This window comes from Aspergillus campestris (assembly GCF_002847485.1).
Source record: "Aspergillus campestris IBT 28561 chromosome Unknown P168scaffold_9, whole genome shotgun sequence".
NCBI classification, from domain to species: Eukaryota; Fungi; Ascomycota; class Eurotiomycetes; order Eurotiales; family Aspergillaceae; genus Aspergillus; species Aspergillus campestris.
This window is the reverse complement of record NW_020194344.1, coordinates 431,734-446,714: the sequence shown is the minus strand read 5'-3', so window position 1 is coordinate 446,714 and position 14,981 is coordinate 431,734. Positions and strand designations below refer to the sequence as shown.

At 51.3% G+C, this 14,981-nt stretch overlaps 3 protein-coding genes across 3 annotated transcripts; 1 reads left to right on the top strand and 2 right to left on the bottom strand.

Annotated features, from left to right (window-relative positions):
- Nucleotides 1–270: 270 nt before the first annotated feature.
- Nucleotides 271–4,101, bottom strand: P168DRAFT_291676 (transcription factor domain-containing protein). The gene is made up of 6 exons (XM_024837454.1): nucleotides 3,718–4,101; nucleotides 3,451–3,584; nucleotides 3,005–3,396; nucleotides 2,273–2,945; nucleotides 1,671–2,219; nucleotides 271–1,616 (listed from the first exon to the last, which is right to left on the bottom strand). Exons 1-6 carry the CDS (start codon nucleotides 3,856–3,858, stop codon nucleotides 476–478), a joined length of 3,030 nt encoding a protein of 1,009 aa, XP_024691125.1. The 5' UTR covers nucleotides 3,859–4,101; the 3' UTR covers nucleotides 271–475.
- Nucleotides 4,102–8,239: 4,138 nt separating this feature from the next.
- P168DRAFT_298297 (bZIP transcription factor) lies at nucleotides 8,240–9,869 on the top strand (the record flags this gene model as incomplete). Its single annotated transcript, XM_024838257.1, has 2 exons — nucleotides 8,240–8,501; nucleotides 9,310–9,869. 2 exons carry the CDS (start codon nucleotides 8,240–8,242, stop codon nucleotides 9,867–9,869), a joined length of 822 nt encoding a protein of 273 aa, XP_024691124.1.
- Nucleotides 9,870–12,552: 2,683 nt separating this feature from the next.
- Nucleotides 12,553–13,833, bottom strand: P168DRAFT_298296 (Eisosome component PIL1/LSP1 family protein; the record flags this gene model as incomplete). Its single annotated transcript, XM_024838256.1, has 4 exons — nucleotides 12,553–13,169; nucleotides 13,246–13,429; nucleotides 13,492–13,625; nucleotides 13,716–13,833. 4 exons carry the CDS (start codon nucleotides 13,831–13,833, stop codon nucleotides 12,553–12,555), a joined length of 1,053 nt encoding a protein of 350 aa, XP_024691123.1.
- Nucleotides 13,834–14,981: the final 1,148 nt, after the last annotated feature.

Genomic DNA, 14,981 nt, shown 5'->3' with positions numbered 1-14,981 from the left:
AAGTTGATTCTTGAGAATTGAGTTACCGCTGCTGCGGATTATGCATATACATAATAATTGCATCACATGCTGGAATAACACCAACACTAACATGAGTAAGACATTTCAAAAAATGATAACCACTGCTGTCGGCTCGCTCTGAACTTTACAAATGGGCGGTGCTACACACAAAGGTATATAACCGAATGCCTAGGCATGAAAGTATCTATACCCAGTACTTCCCTCAATCGAAGAAACAAGATCCAGCTAGCGTCTGGAATATATCTATATAGGTATACTAAGTAATTCGGTAGGTGTACGAGGGAGGGATATATATGCCACATGAAGCGCCGATATCCAAGCACCAGCCAGGATAAATCAAACAAACAAAAGAAGAAAAAAGAAAGAAAGAAGAAAGGGTACTATTTCATCATAACTCGTTACGTGCTGGATATATATATATCTATATCGAGCAAGACACGCCCACGCCCGCATGCTAGTAATACATCCGCCCATCAGCCTGCCCATCTATGGCAGTAGCGCCTCGGAACGGATCCGTGTAGCCGGTATTCGTCCACATACTCGCCGTTGTCGGGTCGTGTCCCTGCTGTGGGGTATGATGATTTGTAGTTTGATTTTGACTGGGATTTTGGTGTTGATTTTGGTTCGGGCCTGGACCATGCTGCATGTAGCTGTAGTTCATGTCCATGGGCGTGGATGTCATTGGTTGTTGGTGTTGGTGGGTAGGAGGATGAGATTGAGGATGGGGGTGAGGAGGATGCGATGACTGTCCTGGGATGTCGCCCTGGTAGAAGGGGGTGGGACCCCCGAATAAGCCCGGGAGAAATTGGCCGCCGAATTCCCAGTCTGCGGTTAGGGGGACTTGCCAGAGGTCGGGCTGGGCGAAGATTCCACTGGCGGGGTCGAAGGGGAAGAAGTTTTGGAGGGAGTACGGGTCTGTTTGGGTTGTGGGGAGGGTGTTGGGTGGGGGGTAGGTTTGGTGGAGTGGGGGTTGGTGTTGGTGTTGTTGTTGTTGCTGCTGCTGCTGCTGTTGCTGTTGCTGCTGTGGTTGTGGTTGTGGTTGGTGGTTGTGCTGGTGGTGATGGTTCTGGTTTTGGTGGTGGTTTTGGTGGAGGATGGGGGGAGCTGTGTGAAGATTGACCGGATTTTGGGGCGGGCTGCCTGGGACGACGACGTAGCCGCTGGAGTTGACGCGCGGAAAGCCGTTGATGTTGCTGGGGACGTTGATATTCGATGCGGGGGAGTGATCTGGGGACGGTGATTTTGGGACAGCGGAGGGTCGGTCACGCAGCGAGGATGATGCAAGGGGAGCAGTAGCGGTGTTTGATTCCGTGGTGGTGGTTGGATCGCGGGATTGGAGCTGTTTTTCGCTAGGTCGAGTCGCGGTCTTCTGGTGGCGCTCGAAGACAGTACGGGCAGTGCGCTCGAAGTTGGCGCACATGCGCGTCATGAATCGCGCGTAGTTGCAGGGCCCGTCGCCGGGGATGAGCGTTGCGAAGAACGTGGCGGCCACGTTTAGGGACTGGATATCGTCTTTGACTTTGGGGTGGCCGCTGTCGCGGAGGATATTGACGAATATCATTATTACGGCGAGGAAGATGTAGTAAAGTAGGGACCTTGCACGTGTGAGTAAATACTGTATCTCTCCCTGCCGAGTCAAGAGAACTTACCATATCCAGGCGATGTCGCCCCACGGGAGGTTGTTCACCAATTTCAAGGTATCCCGCGCAGCTTGGACGCAGACTGCGGTGGACGTTAACGACTCGTCCAAGATCACCTTCAGGTCGATAGGCACCTGCCCTCCGGTGGCAAGGCGATGGGCATAAATGAAGTGAATCACGAGCGGGACGCGATGGACCATGATGATAGAATTGTAGTACACGAATTGCAGCCCTGCCGAAGCAAAGCCCACCAGAAAGTCTTCGCCGCCCCTCTCCTGCTTCGGTGCGAGGTCAAACGCACTGGCGGCTTTCCACTTTTCCAGATCCGCGTGTAGACCGCGCACGATGCCGATGATTTCCAAAGCGGACTTTTTTTCCAAGGCCGTGGTAGCATATAAGCTGTTGTAGATTCGGCTCTTGATCACGGTCATGCTGCAGAGTTGCTGGAAGAAGGACGTGTTGTTGGTCAAAACGAACTCACTTTCTTCCTCCACCGGAAACTCAACGTCAAGGTCCTCGTAGTGTTGAGTCGGTGCATTTCCTGACCTGATACACGTGCTAGACGGACAGTCAGCTACCGATATGCCCAAGAACAATGAGTCGGATCTTACCTCTGGTCCAGGATGTAGGCAATCCAAAACACCCTCTTCCGCTGCTCCTGCTCAGCCAGAGGCAGATGAGGCCTCGGGATATTGCGATGAAGCCCCAATCGGTGGGACGAGCGGATGGCGGCGGTGATGATAGGCAAGGCGGACTGAGTCCCCGAGTTGCCGCGGAGAAACAGCGCCATGCCCAAAAGGGCCTGCACGCTCAACAGATCGGTCCGGCGGAGGGTCAGTTCTGCAAAGACGGACATGGCATTCTTGTAGTAGAGCCATGCTTTCTCTCGCTCCTTTTCAGACTTCTGCGTGTTCGAGTAGCGGTATTCGTATGCCAAGGAGATGATGATGTTGATACTGGCCCAGCGAGCGGCATCGTCGCACGTCTGTTGCGTGTACTGCCACTCGACCAATTTCATGAAGGTCGCCTCGTGATACAGCGGGAACAAACGGTTTAGAGTCCGAAAGTAATCTCGTAGGAGAGAGAACACCTCCGCCCTCGGGGGTAAAGGCTTGAAGACCTGGGAGGAGAACACGTCGTGGAACACGTCGGGCCGCCAATAGTCCCACGGGCAATCATGACTTGAGTCCGACACCAACAGGCGGAGAAAATTCACTTCGCCGGTTTTGTTCTTGATCCACTCGATCCCGTCCCTGGAGAGGATTGACAAGGACGAAGACCTCCCTGTCTCATGTCAGCGAATGTTCGTGCCAACACAGTGAAAGGGGAGATAGCTAGCATACCATAGTATCGGTGCTCCTCTCTAGCATCCCATTTGAAAACCGGGACTTGTTGGAGAGGGTTCTGACCAAACCGTTGGCGGCCGGTTGCGTCGGTCGTACTTTCAGAGCCATCCTTGCCGGCGGCCGTATCGGAAGGCGGATCTCGGTCTGCTGAAAGAAGGCCCCTCTGGCCACGATCGGAGTCCCTGTCAGAACTACGTTTACTTGGATCTAAGTTGGGATTAGACGAATCGTCGTGTTCATGGTCGACGTCGCTTCCCTCCTCGAGCTGTTCATCCTCGCTCGAGCTGGCATTCTCCTCGTTGAGGGTGTCCTCACCCAGAAGGCCCGCCGTTCTGAGCAAGTCCTCTGTCTTCCGGAGTCGCTCTTCAAGCGCTTTCACGTAGTGGGTTCTAGCGAAGGTCAGCCATTACCAGTCTACCAAGCTGTTAAACTATAATCAATACCTTTTGAGATCCCCGCGCTTCTCGCGCCTGGAGGTGAACTTGCACCTGATATTGCGGCGCATGCATTGGACACAAGCTGCATTGGAGCCGTCGACCTCACATTTGATCTTCTTCTTGTAGCACGACTCACACGCCTGTATGACACTACTTTAATGCCTTCATACGACAGAGGGTGGGAGGAGGAGCGAAAGAAAGAAAGAAAGAAAGAAAGAAAGAAAGAAAGAAAGAAAGAAAGAAAGAAAGAAAGAAAGAAAAGATTGAACATACCAGCTGATTGCGCCTCCGACTTTGATAGGTCGAGCCACTCTGGGTCCCCGGAGTCGGATGAGATCCCGATACACCAGACGTAGGACGATTCGGCGCTCCCCACGACGGCAGATTCCTACCATCCAGCGGAGAGTTCTGCATGGCAAACGAATCTAGACCAAGCGCGGGGTGGGGAAAAGCGCTGTCGCGGGCATGAGTCGCAAGGGAAGCCGACTGCCAAGGCCTGGACCAACAACAACCAGAGATCTCTCAATCGCGCGGATGGAGAAATCCTCCCTATCTACTTAACCTACTTAGCTCCCGGAGCGGGGACAGATTGGTTAAACCGGATTTGGTCGTGGCTGGAGTGGACAGGAGAGTAAAGTGATGGGGGTGGGAAGGTGGGCAGTTAGTTAGTTGCTGTGGCGAGAGTGAGGAGTTCGAGTCCAGATCAGCCGCGGACGAATGATAGTGCTCACGGGTTGGAGATTGATCAGGCTAAGGAGGGTACATTGATCTTGACTATTGTAGTTTATACTGATAGAAGGTAAGAGGATATGATTTCTACTCTCAATCTATTTTACTCAATTTTTCTGGTTTATTCTGCTTTGCCTTCGCAATCTGGCCAACCGAGGGTGGAATCAATAACCCTGATTTGTCAGATTCCCGGCGTCTCCAGCTTCCGTTCCGTCTGCTCTTTTGCGGTCGGAGATTTTCCTTTCCCCGATTTACTATCATCAGGTGTACTCATGCACTACATATACGTGCGATATATGTATAGATCGGTCGCTGATATGGATCGAGATGGTTAGTTATAGCGCGCATGCGAGTTCAAGCACTGTTAGATCGCATGTCCGTCTTGGACCGTGTTCTCTTGCAATGCGCCAGTCTCGCAGGATACTCCGTCAATTGCTTAGAACGACCGACATTGTCCCGTGACCAGCGGGATTACTCCAGATAACAGGAGTCCACGTGTGCCTGTCCGGGGTCAAGCCAAGGACGGAACGTGGAGTGGCCGACAGACTGTACGACGGGAAGGTTCCTCAACGTCCCGAGCTGCCATTGCTCTGGGTTTGCTGTAAACTTTGCTGGCGGCGATAACTCCGGGCTCGTAGATCCAGGCCTTTGTGAAAGCTCCTGCAGACACTAGTGGGTGGCTGGTCTGGTGCTTATCGCGACGTTCCTACCGGTTCCCCTTGATGTTACCGTGGCCTTATCTGGCCAGTGGCCAGTGGCCAGGCCCCTGGCCACACCCGCCGTCGACGTTCGGACCAACTCTCGGAATCGTCTCCGTTTTCGCGAAATCGTAGGATCGTCGGATGTGATTTCTCGGGGATAAATCTGCCAAGAGATGCGGAGGAGGAGCGACCGACGTCAGGAGCTAGAGCTTGTCTGTTCTTTCAGGATCTAGAGCGTGCAGTCAGGTCAGCGTGTGCGAATTTAGAAAGCTTTGAACGGCTCATTCTTGTTGGTCTGTGTTCTAATTAAGAGTCGGTTCAATGCGATCCGATCTCACTGTCGTTGCGTTCGATCGCTTGGTCACTCCAAGGTTGGAGAGCGTCGCTTGTAGTCAATTTATCTGTCAGCCAAATCTGGAAGGAGAAGGTACACTGGTATCAAACCAGGGTCTGCCGCCGTTCTAGAAAGAAAGAAAGAAACAGCTTATCGCAAGGTATGTCCATTCCTAAGTCTAACCAGTGGAGACCCGTGGAATGTCAACAGCGTGAAATGATTCTGATGACTGATTCCCACGAGTCCTTGAATTAGAATGGACAGCCTGGAAAACCAGGCAACCTCTCACGCCATTTCTAATTTGGGATAGACGATGATGCTGTCCGGGATAGGAATCACGCCATCGGGGCCAGTCCAGCCTTCGCCGTACTTTTATCCTCCATTACGGAGTACTCCGTACACACTACTCTCCGTACAACAATACAATCCCTTACGACCAAGTAGCTTCGCGCCTGACCAGGATATTGATGCACAGCTCCCGCCATACCGTTTCCGATCTACTGGCCGATTTAAAACGCGCGAACAGAGTGGACGCTTGAGCTTTTCGTGGCGTGCGCCGTCCACGCTTACCGCGCTTGTTCCTCTCCGTTCCTCGCACGCCACGCAAGCAGCTGTTTACGCTACGGGGAGGAGTGCTAGTATGGTGTGCGAATGGGAGTGCAGGTAGGGGGAAGCTTGGGAGTCAGTCCCGGCTGAGGTGGTCCCCGGCAGTCGAAGAAAGTTAACTAGCTCTGGTGAACACGCCTAGACCGTCTGTGGTGCTGCATGCAGCCTTAAAAAGAGCGCTGCGGGCGGGTGCGTCTCGTGCAAGGGAATAGAAGGTAAGAGGCCCCGTGGACGGGAAGTTTGCCACCGATTGACAATGCAATTGTGTCGATGGGAGCCGAGCTGCCCTGAGGATGGTGTTCCTCATTCACGATACGTGGAGATACAGCAATTTTACCTCCCTACCTGATACCTCCTACCTAGTCCTACAGACCAATCTATCTGCCACAGACGCAGAGACCGGCATTGACACGAGTCTCAAGAAGACAGTCGCTCGCCCCGAGTCGAGACACGGGGAGGGGAGTAACCCAGGTTCCCAATTTATCCGGTAGTAGGATCGATGATCTCCGACGGAAGTGAGTCCAATGGTTGACCAGGGAGAGGGTCAACTTCCCGCCATGGAGCGCGGGGAATACAGGAAAAGAAGCATGATACGGGGATTAACAGTCGTGCTAGCCTTGATGGAGTATTTGGGAAGTGGCGAAGAATCATTGGTAGACAACGACTCTGGAAGACGCCAAGATTTCCGGAGCATTGACTCGGGACTGTTAATAGATTCGATGCTGTTTTCAATATCCAGGTCATGGATTTCAGGAGACTTCAAAGAAAGTCTGGAATCGTCAAGGGCTCCTTGGGTCTGTTTATATTGTGATTGCCCCGCGTGGACCAGGATGAAACGGTCCCATCCAGAGAGCAAGAAGGGAGTTTATTCCCGAGGGTGGACACTGGAGAGGAAGGAAATCGTGTTAACCACGGAATTGAAACTGATATTCAATACTGATGACCATACCAGAACAAGGCGGCTCCCCTGTCATGGACCCTTCTTTCCTTCTTTTCTCGTCCGTTCCTCCGTTGTTTGAGCAGGAATCGACTCCACCCTCCCCACTTTCCATACCGGTCATTACCAGTACACGTAAGTAAACCAAGCCTTAATTAAGTTCCGGGCCCCCTTAAGGACGGGGCGGGAGACCGAAGAACCAGTCAACTGTCAAGCCGAAGTTGGATGATGTTCCTCGTTACGTCGTCATCTCTCTGTTTTTTGTGTCCGTCTGTGGGTTTCCTTGTGATGATATTTGCTTCTTTTCCTTCCTGTTGATGTCTATTTCTATGTCGGTTTCTATTTAATTTTGTATCCCGATTCCATTGTCGGAACCACCCATGGAATCTCCTCCGCATTTGTAGATATTCATTAGTGAGCATAATTACTGCTCGAAATGGAGTTTCCCCTCTCCATGATTAGTACTGACTTTATGCTGGGTCTCCGTTCATAGTTTAAATACCATAAACTACTCAATCCTTTCTCTAGTCTTTCTTTTCTCTCCTGTCTTTTCTCCCTTGACTCTTCTCTCTTCCTCTCTTGCTTCTTCCTCCACTCCTCCCTTGATAATTGTCTCTATATTGTCCTTCCTCTTCTCCCTCTTAAGTCCTTCTCTGTCTCCGCCCGAAGCGGTCAAATCCAATTTCCTGAAAATACCGAGGACCTCCATCCGACGAATAAGAACCCGCGATCACGACATTTCTCCATTCTATCAGATCATCCACTAGCCTTGGACGGACCTGAGACGATCACTCACCCAAACACGACCTTGTGTGGTCTCTTTGATTGCTGCTGACTGCCACTTTCTCCCGTTAATTCCCATCCAACTTCGCCTGGAGATACCTCTGGATTGGATTTGCCCATTCTTCCATCCCATCTCATCCCCCCCCCCCCCCCCCCCCCCCCCCCAGACCTCGTCTTTTCGGCCGGTCATTGCTCGTGCCCTGACGTACGTGGCCCCACGCTATACCACTTCGATCCTGTGAATGCCACTCCCGATATCTTTGCAGCAAATCATCTCATTTTCGACCTGTTGAAATCTCTCCTTCCTCTTGTATCATCATCCACTCTTTCCTTCCTTTCTCCTCCCCCTTCTTCGTCTCCTTTCCCCCTCCTTCTATCAGGTTTGGGGTCCAACGTCGGTCTGGGTAAAGTCTATTCTGTCATCATCTGGTCCTGGTTCCTGCTATCAAGCACGAATTAAAGCAAGAGGAATAATAAGGGGCCCAATAATAAACCCGCCATCCATATCGGGGAAGTACGTGGTAATTCATCTCCCCGGAAGACCAGGTCAAAACGTCCAAAGAAAAAAAAGGAAAAATTACCAGACAATAAAACAAAAAAACAAAAAAACAAAAAAGGAAAAAGGAAGGAGGGCAGAATAATAATCTTTTTTTATTCTTATAAAAAACAAGAATAATATATCCTGGCCAGGGCGCTGCAGCCAACATGTCAGACGAGCACGTTCGTCAGGCAGCCTCGAGTTTCGATAGGCTTGAGAACTTCAACTTCCTTCTCTCTCGACACGATCCCGCCGTGGCAAAGAGTCGACATTACTCATTCGACGCCGACTCGGCTGGTCTCGCATCGATTCAACATTTGAACATGGATTACGATCAGACCGAGGGAATGGGCGGTCTATCCGTCAGTTCCTACGACAGCATTGAAGACGACCGCAGCCCCATCGACGTGCGAGGGTATCCCTACCATGGTAAGTCTAAACGTTGCATTGCTTGCGCCATTTTGTTCTCTCTTGGGCCACCATCCGCGTTGTTTCCTGATTATTGCTGTCTGGGCGCTATGGAATGAAGTGATGAGCTACTGCTGGGGCTGATGGCATCTGACCCCCAAGGGCCGTTGTCTTGAGTCCGGCGGAAGCTTCATTCTGCAACCCTGTCTGACCCCATGGTTGGGTTTCTTTGCTTCATGTTGCTCCCTGTATCTGCCTTTCGTAATCCCTCTCTGCCCCTTGATTTCATTTGCTTTCGCATAAACGGTGGGTGATGGCGTAGCCCGCCGCCGCCCTCTCGTCCAGTCCCCTTTCCGTCTCGTTGGATCGTTGCCATGCGAGTTGAAACTTATGCATGACGTGCGCGTCTGTTATTCAATGCATTGGCTTTTGTTTTTATTTTTTATTTATTTTTTTTCATTCCATTTTCCTTTTCCTTTGCATGGTGAATTTTGTTTCCCCCTTGAAATGGGAGGGTGGGAAGACTTGCGATATCTCGGCTTGGGGATAACCTCCATCCGAGCACGCAATCTACCACATCAATGACAACGTTCGGGAACCCTGTCCTTGTTGGAAACCCTTCTCCCCATGTCTTCCTCTCCACAGGGAAATCCCCTTTCAAGTGCCCCTTCCCGCTCCCCCGCCCGCTTCGATCCTGATTCCTCCTATCACGATGGTGTCGATGATCTTATCTACCTCCGTTCTTGTCGATACTTGGCCATCACTTCAAATCCCTTCGCCGCACGCGTGGAGCCTCTACCAGCCAGCTTGCTTACTTGACTCTACACAGCAGGAGACAAGTCAGTGAACTATTCTCTGCCCGATCAAATGATTTCCTATTCAGCCCACCCCATCTATCCTCCTATCTCTTATGGAGCATCCGATGACCTCGGGCACGGTGCGGGGGCCATGACCCCCTCGGATGTCTCGTCGTCGATATCCCCGCCCAACGGCCAGATCGGCAACAACAAGTACAGCACGTCCATCTCGAGCGACCACATCGCCTCCGCGCTCGGCCAGGAAGAGGGCGGGCGGGTTGCGGCCGAGGAAGACCGGCGGCGCCGGAATACGGCCGCCAGTGCCCGGTTCCGCATGAAGAAGAAGCAGCGCGAGCAGATTCTCGAGCGCACGGTACGAGAGACCACCGAGAAGAACGCCAGTCTCGAGGCCCGGGTGGCCCAACTCGAGATGGAGAACCGGTGGTTGAAGAACCTCCTGACCGAGAAGCACGAGGCGACCGGTACCCGCATGGGCCCTCCGTCGCAGGACACGTTGAATCAGAAGAGCAACGGGAGCAACGGGCAAAAACATATCCAGCCAAAAAAGAAGGGCGTGGGGACCGATCACTAGTTGTCAAAATGAAGTGATTTTTTGGTTCTTGTTTTTGTGATATACACCTTCTGAGCTCTGGGATTGTTTGCTTGCTATACCTGTTCTGGTCTTTTTCGTCACGTTCTGTCTTCATATCCTGTCTCGTCTTGTTTCTGGTTTTCTCTTTATATCTGACCGATCATCCACTGGATGAAGTCACATGACGATGTCACGACTTTCTCTTTTTGTCATCTGGGACGCGAGGTTCGAGGGATAGGGGTATCTAGTGGATGGTTCCGTTGCGACACACGATGGAACCGCTAGAGGGCATCGAGTTTAAGGTCATTTCGGTGGGCGGGGAATAGCAGCCGGGTCTATCTATCTCCCTTTTCGTGTTTGATTTTGATTATGGGTTTGCCCGCCGTCGGAGTATCAAGGAGGGTTCTGATCTACTTGCTAGCTACGGGGTTCTTGCCTCTTTGTGATTTGTTTGATACGTTCTATTTGCTGGTGTTGGATTTATGCGTTTTGGACTCGCGAACTTGAACATTGACATTGATTGACTATTTGAATGAAGAGCCTAGAGCCAAGCACGAGTAGTCTCACTCCTCCCCAGGTTTGATCGGTTCGTCTGACAGTGGCGTCATTCGCAAGATTCACGTGATGACCGTCTACTAATGGATATAACAACCACAGGTAGGTAGGTACTAAGTAACCTTAGGTACGGAGCACTAAGGAGGCAGGTAAGTAGAAGGTAGGAGGTAAGTAAGAACTAACGCCCAGCTATGGGCACGACAGCGCGGGAAAGGGCAAACCAAACACCCCACACCACACGAAACCATGCATATCCGAGCCAAACAACATGACAATCGACGATATCTGACTGGTCGACCCCGGCCATCGGCATGCAGGCAGGTATGACCTTATTCCCCACAGACAAGACGTGATCGAGTACCTACGACCTACCTACTTACCTAAGGTACTTGCCAGACAGGGTCGATTGGATTCCCAGATTGGGAAGGTAAATAGGTGGTAAGTGAGCCCAAGCACGAGCACAAGCGTTGAGTGTCTGAGCACGTCTTTGTTAACGGCCTAATATGTATGTACGTATCTGACTGGGTACTGAGGTAGGTAGGTATGAGTATCTCATTCCTAAAATGTGAGTAGGTAGGTAAGTAGGTCTGACATCATCCACAGCCTGTTCAGTACCTTGGTAGGTAGGGTAGGTAGCGAGTGCATCGAAGCTACACCAGGTAAATACTTGTGCAAACCAACTCAAGTGCGGAGTACGCGTCGGACTTATTGTTATTTATCGGGTAGTTGTTATTATCCAATTCCAAACAGTGGATGAAGGGAGTCAGACCGGGTTGGTTGGCTGTATCCACTGTCAATGCCAGTGTCACTTGTCAATGCCCACTGTCGACTTCCCACAAAACGACATCCGCTAATCGATACTGAACTCGTATGTGGGTACTATAATACTTGGTACCTAGGGTAGGTACATACCCAGGTAGTCCTATAGGGAAAGTATCGGCGTTTCCAGACTAGGTAATTGAAGTGACTTTGGAGACACCGGGGATACCTACGTACCTTGGTAGGTAGGTAGGTAGGTACCTTTTGCAATTGGTATGGTTTTATCATCATTATAATTCTTCTTCTTCTTCTTCTTCTTCTTCTTCTTCTTCTTCTCCTTGAGATGAATAGGAAGCAATGTGATGCGCGTAGTATGTGCATACAGATTGCACTGTATCGCCTGACACGCAGTTCTACATATCGTGATGTCGATTAGCTAGATGTAGCCCGTCATATCATATCATATCATATCATATCCTAGATACTTATCTTTTAGAAGCGGTACTGGCCACTACCTACGTTGAGATAGCCGAATCCATCTCAGTTGGATGAAATCGATTATGTAGAGTCGATTCGGACTGTAAGCACTGCTCGATAGGAACGGATATATACCTCCCCGTCTACTTACAGTTCAGTCGTTATCTACACGAATACAGTGTGTTCATGTCCCTAGCTTAGACCGAAGATACTACTGTTAATATACCTCTAGAGGACTATGAATGTATCTAGTTAACCATCCTCAACCCCCAGCATCACTCCAGTCTATCTACCTACCTAGAGACAAGGTAGACATCCGAAAACCGGCAAGCCGACCTTTATCCAACCTAGCCGGTTGGACTACCCGTATAGCATCTAGAGTTAGAACATCGCATCAAACTCCATAATAATATTTGACTATATATATTATATATGCACATTGAATAAACACATTGATTACTACCACTGATCAAACAATCAAGCAGAGTTATCATGTACCCCGTGCAGACAGTATGGTATTATTACATCGTTCCATTAAACAGTAGGCACGTCCCGTGTCTGATTCTTGTCCAGACCTCTGACCCTTTCGTATAAGGTCCAGAAATGCAAGGTGGACTGGCTCATGGGAAGGAGGTTGTGCAAGTTGTATTATTATTATAAGTCGGGAGCTCATCGGGTTGTATAAAAGAAAAGAAAGGGTTTTAAAACATTAACCATCAAACAGTTGACAACGCATCAAGCGGGAATCCCATGATAGAAAGAAAAGAAAAGAAAAGAACAGAGCCGACGATAGGATGGGTCACTTCGTATGTTTGAAGAAGAGCGCCGGCGTCTTTTCACCTCGGACGGTACTCTAATATATTATTATTCCAAAATAAAGAGAGAGACGCCCCTAGGCTGGGACGACGGTCACCCGCTCGTCTTCTCGTCCCCGGGCCTCGCCGTCAACAGTGCTGGCGCCCTCTTCGCCGTCTTCCACGACGTGGTAGGTCGCGTGCTGGCCCGCCGGTACCCACGAGTCACGGTCACCCCGCATCGCTTGGTCCTGGTTAGACAGGTCGACTCCCTCCCGTTGCTTGTTGACGTTCTCGCGGTGGCGCTGGGAGAGCGTACGCGACCGGGTCGACAATTCAGACTTGACGACGGCCTTGGAGGACACCCAGTCGGCCAGGGCACCCTCACAGTCCTTGATGATGGCCTTGCTAGCGTCGTAGCCATCGTAGGCCTGGCGGGTCTCACCCGGAGTGACGGCCGTGTCGTCAATGAGGTCCAGCAGGTGCTTGCCGTAGCCGGCGATGATGGCCACCTTCTCACAGTGCTCACGGAGAGCGTCGAACTGGTACGAGAAGGCCGCCTTGAGCTTCTCACGGGTGATGTTGGACAGCTGGGCCTCGGCGACGAGGGACTCTGCCTCGGCGCGAACCAGCTCCTGCTCGAGCACGACGATACGAGGGGAGTTCGGGTCCTTGTACTTCAGCTTGGCGATCTCGTCGGTGATCTTCTGCTTGCCTGGGGGGAGATTGGATGTGAGTACGTGTGTGTGCGTGGTGGGTGAGAGACACAACGTGGCGCCATTGGAACTTACGGTCACGGCTGGGCTGAACGGAAGCCTCGATGTTACGGATGCTCTTGATGGTGACACGATACTGGTCGTAGCGGTCGACGTAGAGATCCTCCAACTCTCCGACCTCGTACAGCAGAACACCCAGCTTGTCGGTCACATCCGAGACGTCTTCGTCGCAGTTCTCACCCCAGATGGAGAGTTGTTGCTGTACGCAAGGGACGATTAGTACAACTTCATCGCGACTCGGGTCAGGCCAGTGTAACCTACGGCAGTCTCCATGCGCTCCTTGGACACCAACTCGAGACTGCGCATGACGTTCTTCTCCATCTTCACCAACTGCGCCAGCTTCCTCGCGAGATCGGGGCCAAACGCCCCTGCCGCATTCTTGCGGAAGGCGTGGCCTGACACATCACCTAGGAGTGTTATTTATCATATCCGAGCGACAGCGCACGACCCGATGATCCATCACATCTGGAGGGGCAAATACTCACCGAAGCCTCCTTTGCCAAGCCATCTGCTCGTCTTGGTGGTGGACAAGGGCGGGGGCGGGTTCTCGACCTGTGATGCGGTCGGCATGCGCGTCTGGCGCATAGAATAGGTGCGATGCATGGTGAAAGGCTCGGCTCGGTATAGCAGTCAACTCTAAGTACAAGAAAAAGTAGAAGGTGAGTAAAGGCGAAGGAAAGGTGTTTTCAGTTGGGCAAGACGGTTTCTTTCAAGGACGGTCTGCGCGGCGGTGACGTGATTCAGAAGGCGCAACGGGATGTGACGGAAGGACAACCAGGTGAGAAAGAGGGGAACTGCAACCGAACAGGAGACCGGGAGGGACTAAATAAGGGGAGAAACCGATGACCCAAGGATAGATGGATGACACTAGGTTACTTCGAAAGATGTTGAGTTGTTTTGATTCCTAGAAAATGGAGACGATGAAGGTGGATCGAGTGGATCGAGTGGGACAGGAGAGTAGGAGAGACGAGAGTGAAGATTCAAGGGGAGAAGAGAGAAGAGAGAAGTTGATACGAAGAGAAAGAAGAAAGAGAAGAGAGAAGTGTGTATGTGTGAGGGAGGAGGTTGGTGACGTCGAGACTCTGTTTGGAGAGGACTAACCCAATTGGGATGATGGGCCAGATCGATTACGATCTACCCACTAATTCTCCTCTACGTGAACAACACGATCATGATCATCTCTCGACCTCGACATTGGATCCTCAGGTGGGATTCAGGATCGAGGCAAGGGAGAATAGGGCCCTGCAGGGGACAGAATCGACACATTCCATGGTGACCCCATCTATGGATGTTCGTCCAACCACCTGAACCAGATCAAATCTCATCCCGTCAACAACGTCATCGGCTGAGTCCAACGTCATGGATCAACCCATTGCCAAATCTTCACAACTCGGGTCGACTCGAAAATGTCATGACTGGTCGGGAAGTCCGTTGGGCGCATGGGGAGGGTGATATTTGTTCAACCTTAACATCCATCTCTACCCAACCGAGTCGATCGAGGAGGGTCTCTCCATGACCACTCAATTAGAGATAAGTGGGGATGGGCTCCACCCGTGGATTGCTCGGATCTTCCCCCCTACTATCGTCCTCTCCATTCAATGACAACGTCGCAGTGGACGGTGGAGTCGGTCAGAGGTCGATTACACGATGATAGTCGGTATATATTTATTGTGTGAACAGATTTAAGGCAGGAGATGTCCTGGAAGTCCAGGATGGGTTCATGTCTGGATCGGAGGGGCAATCCTTGTGTC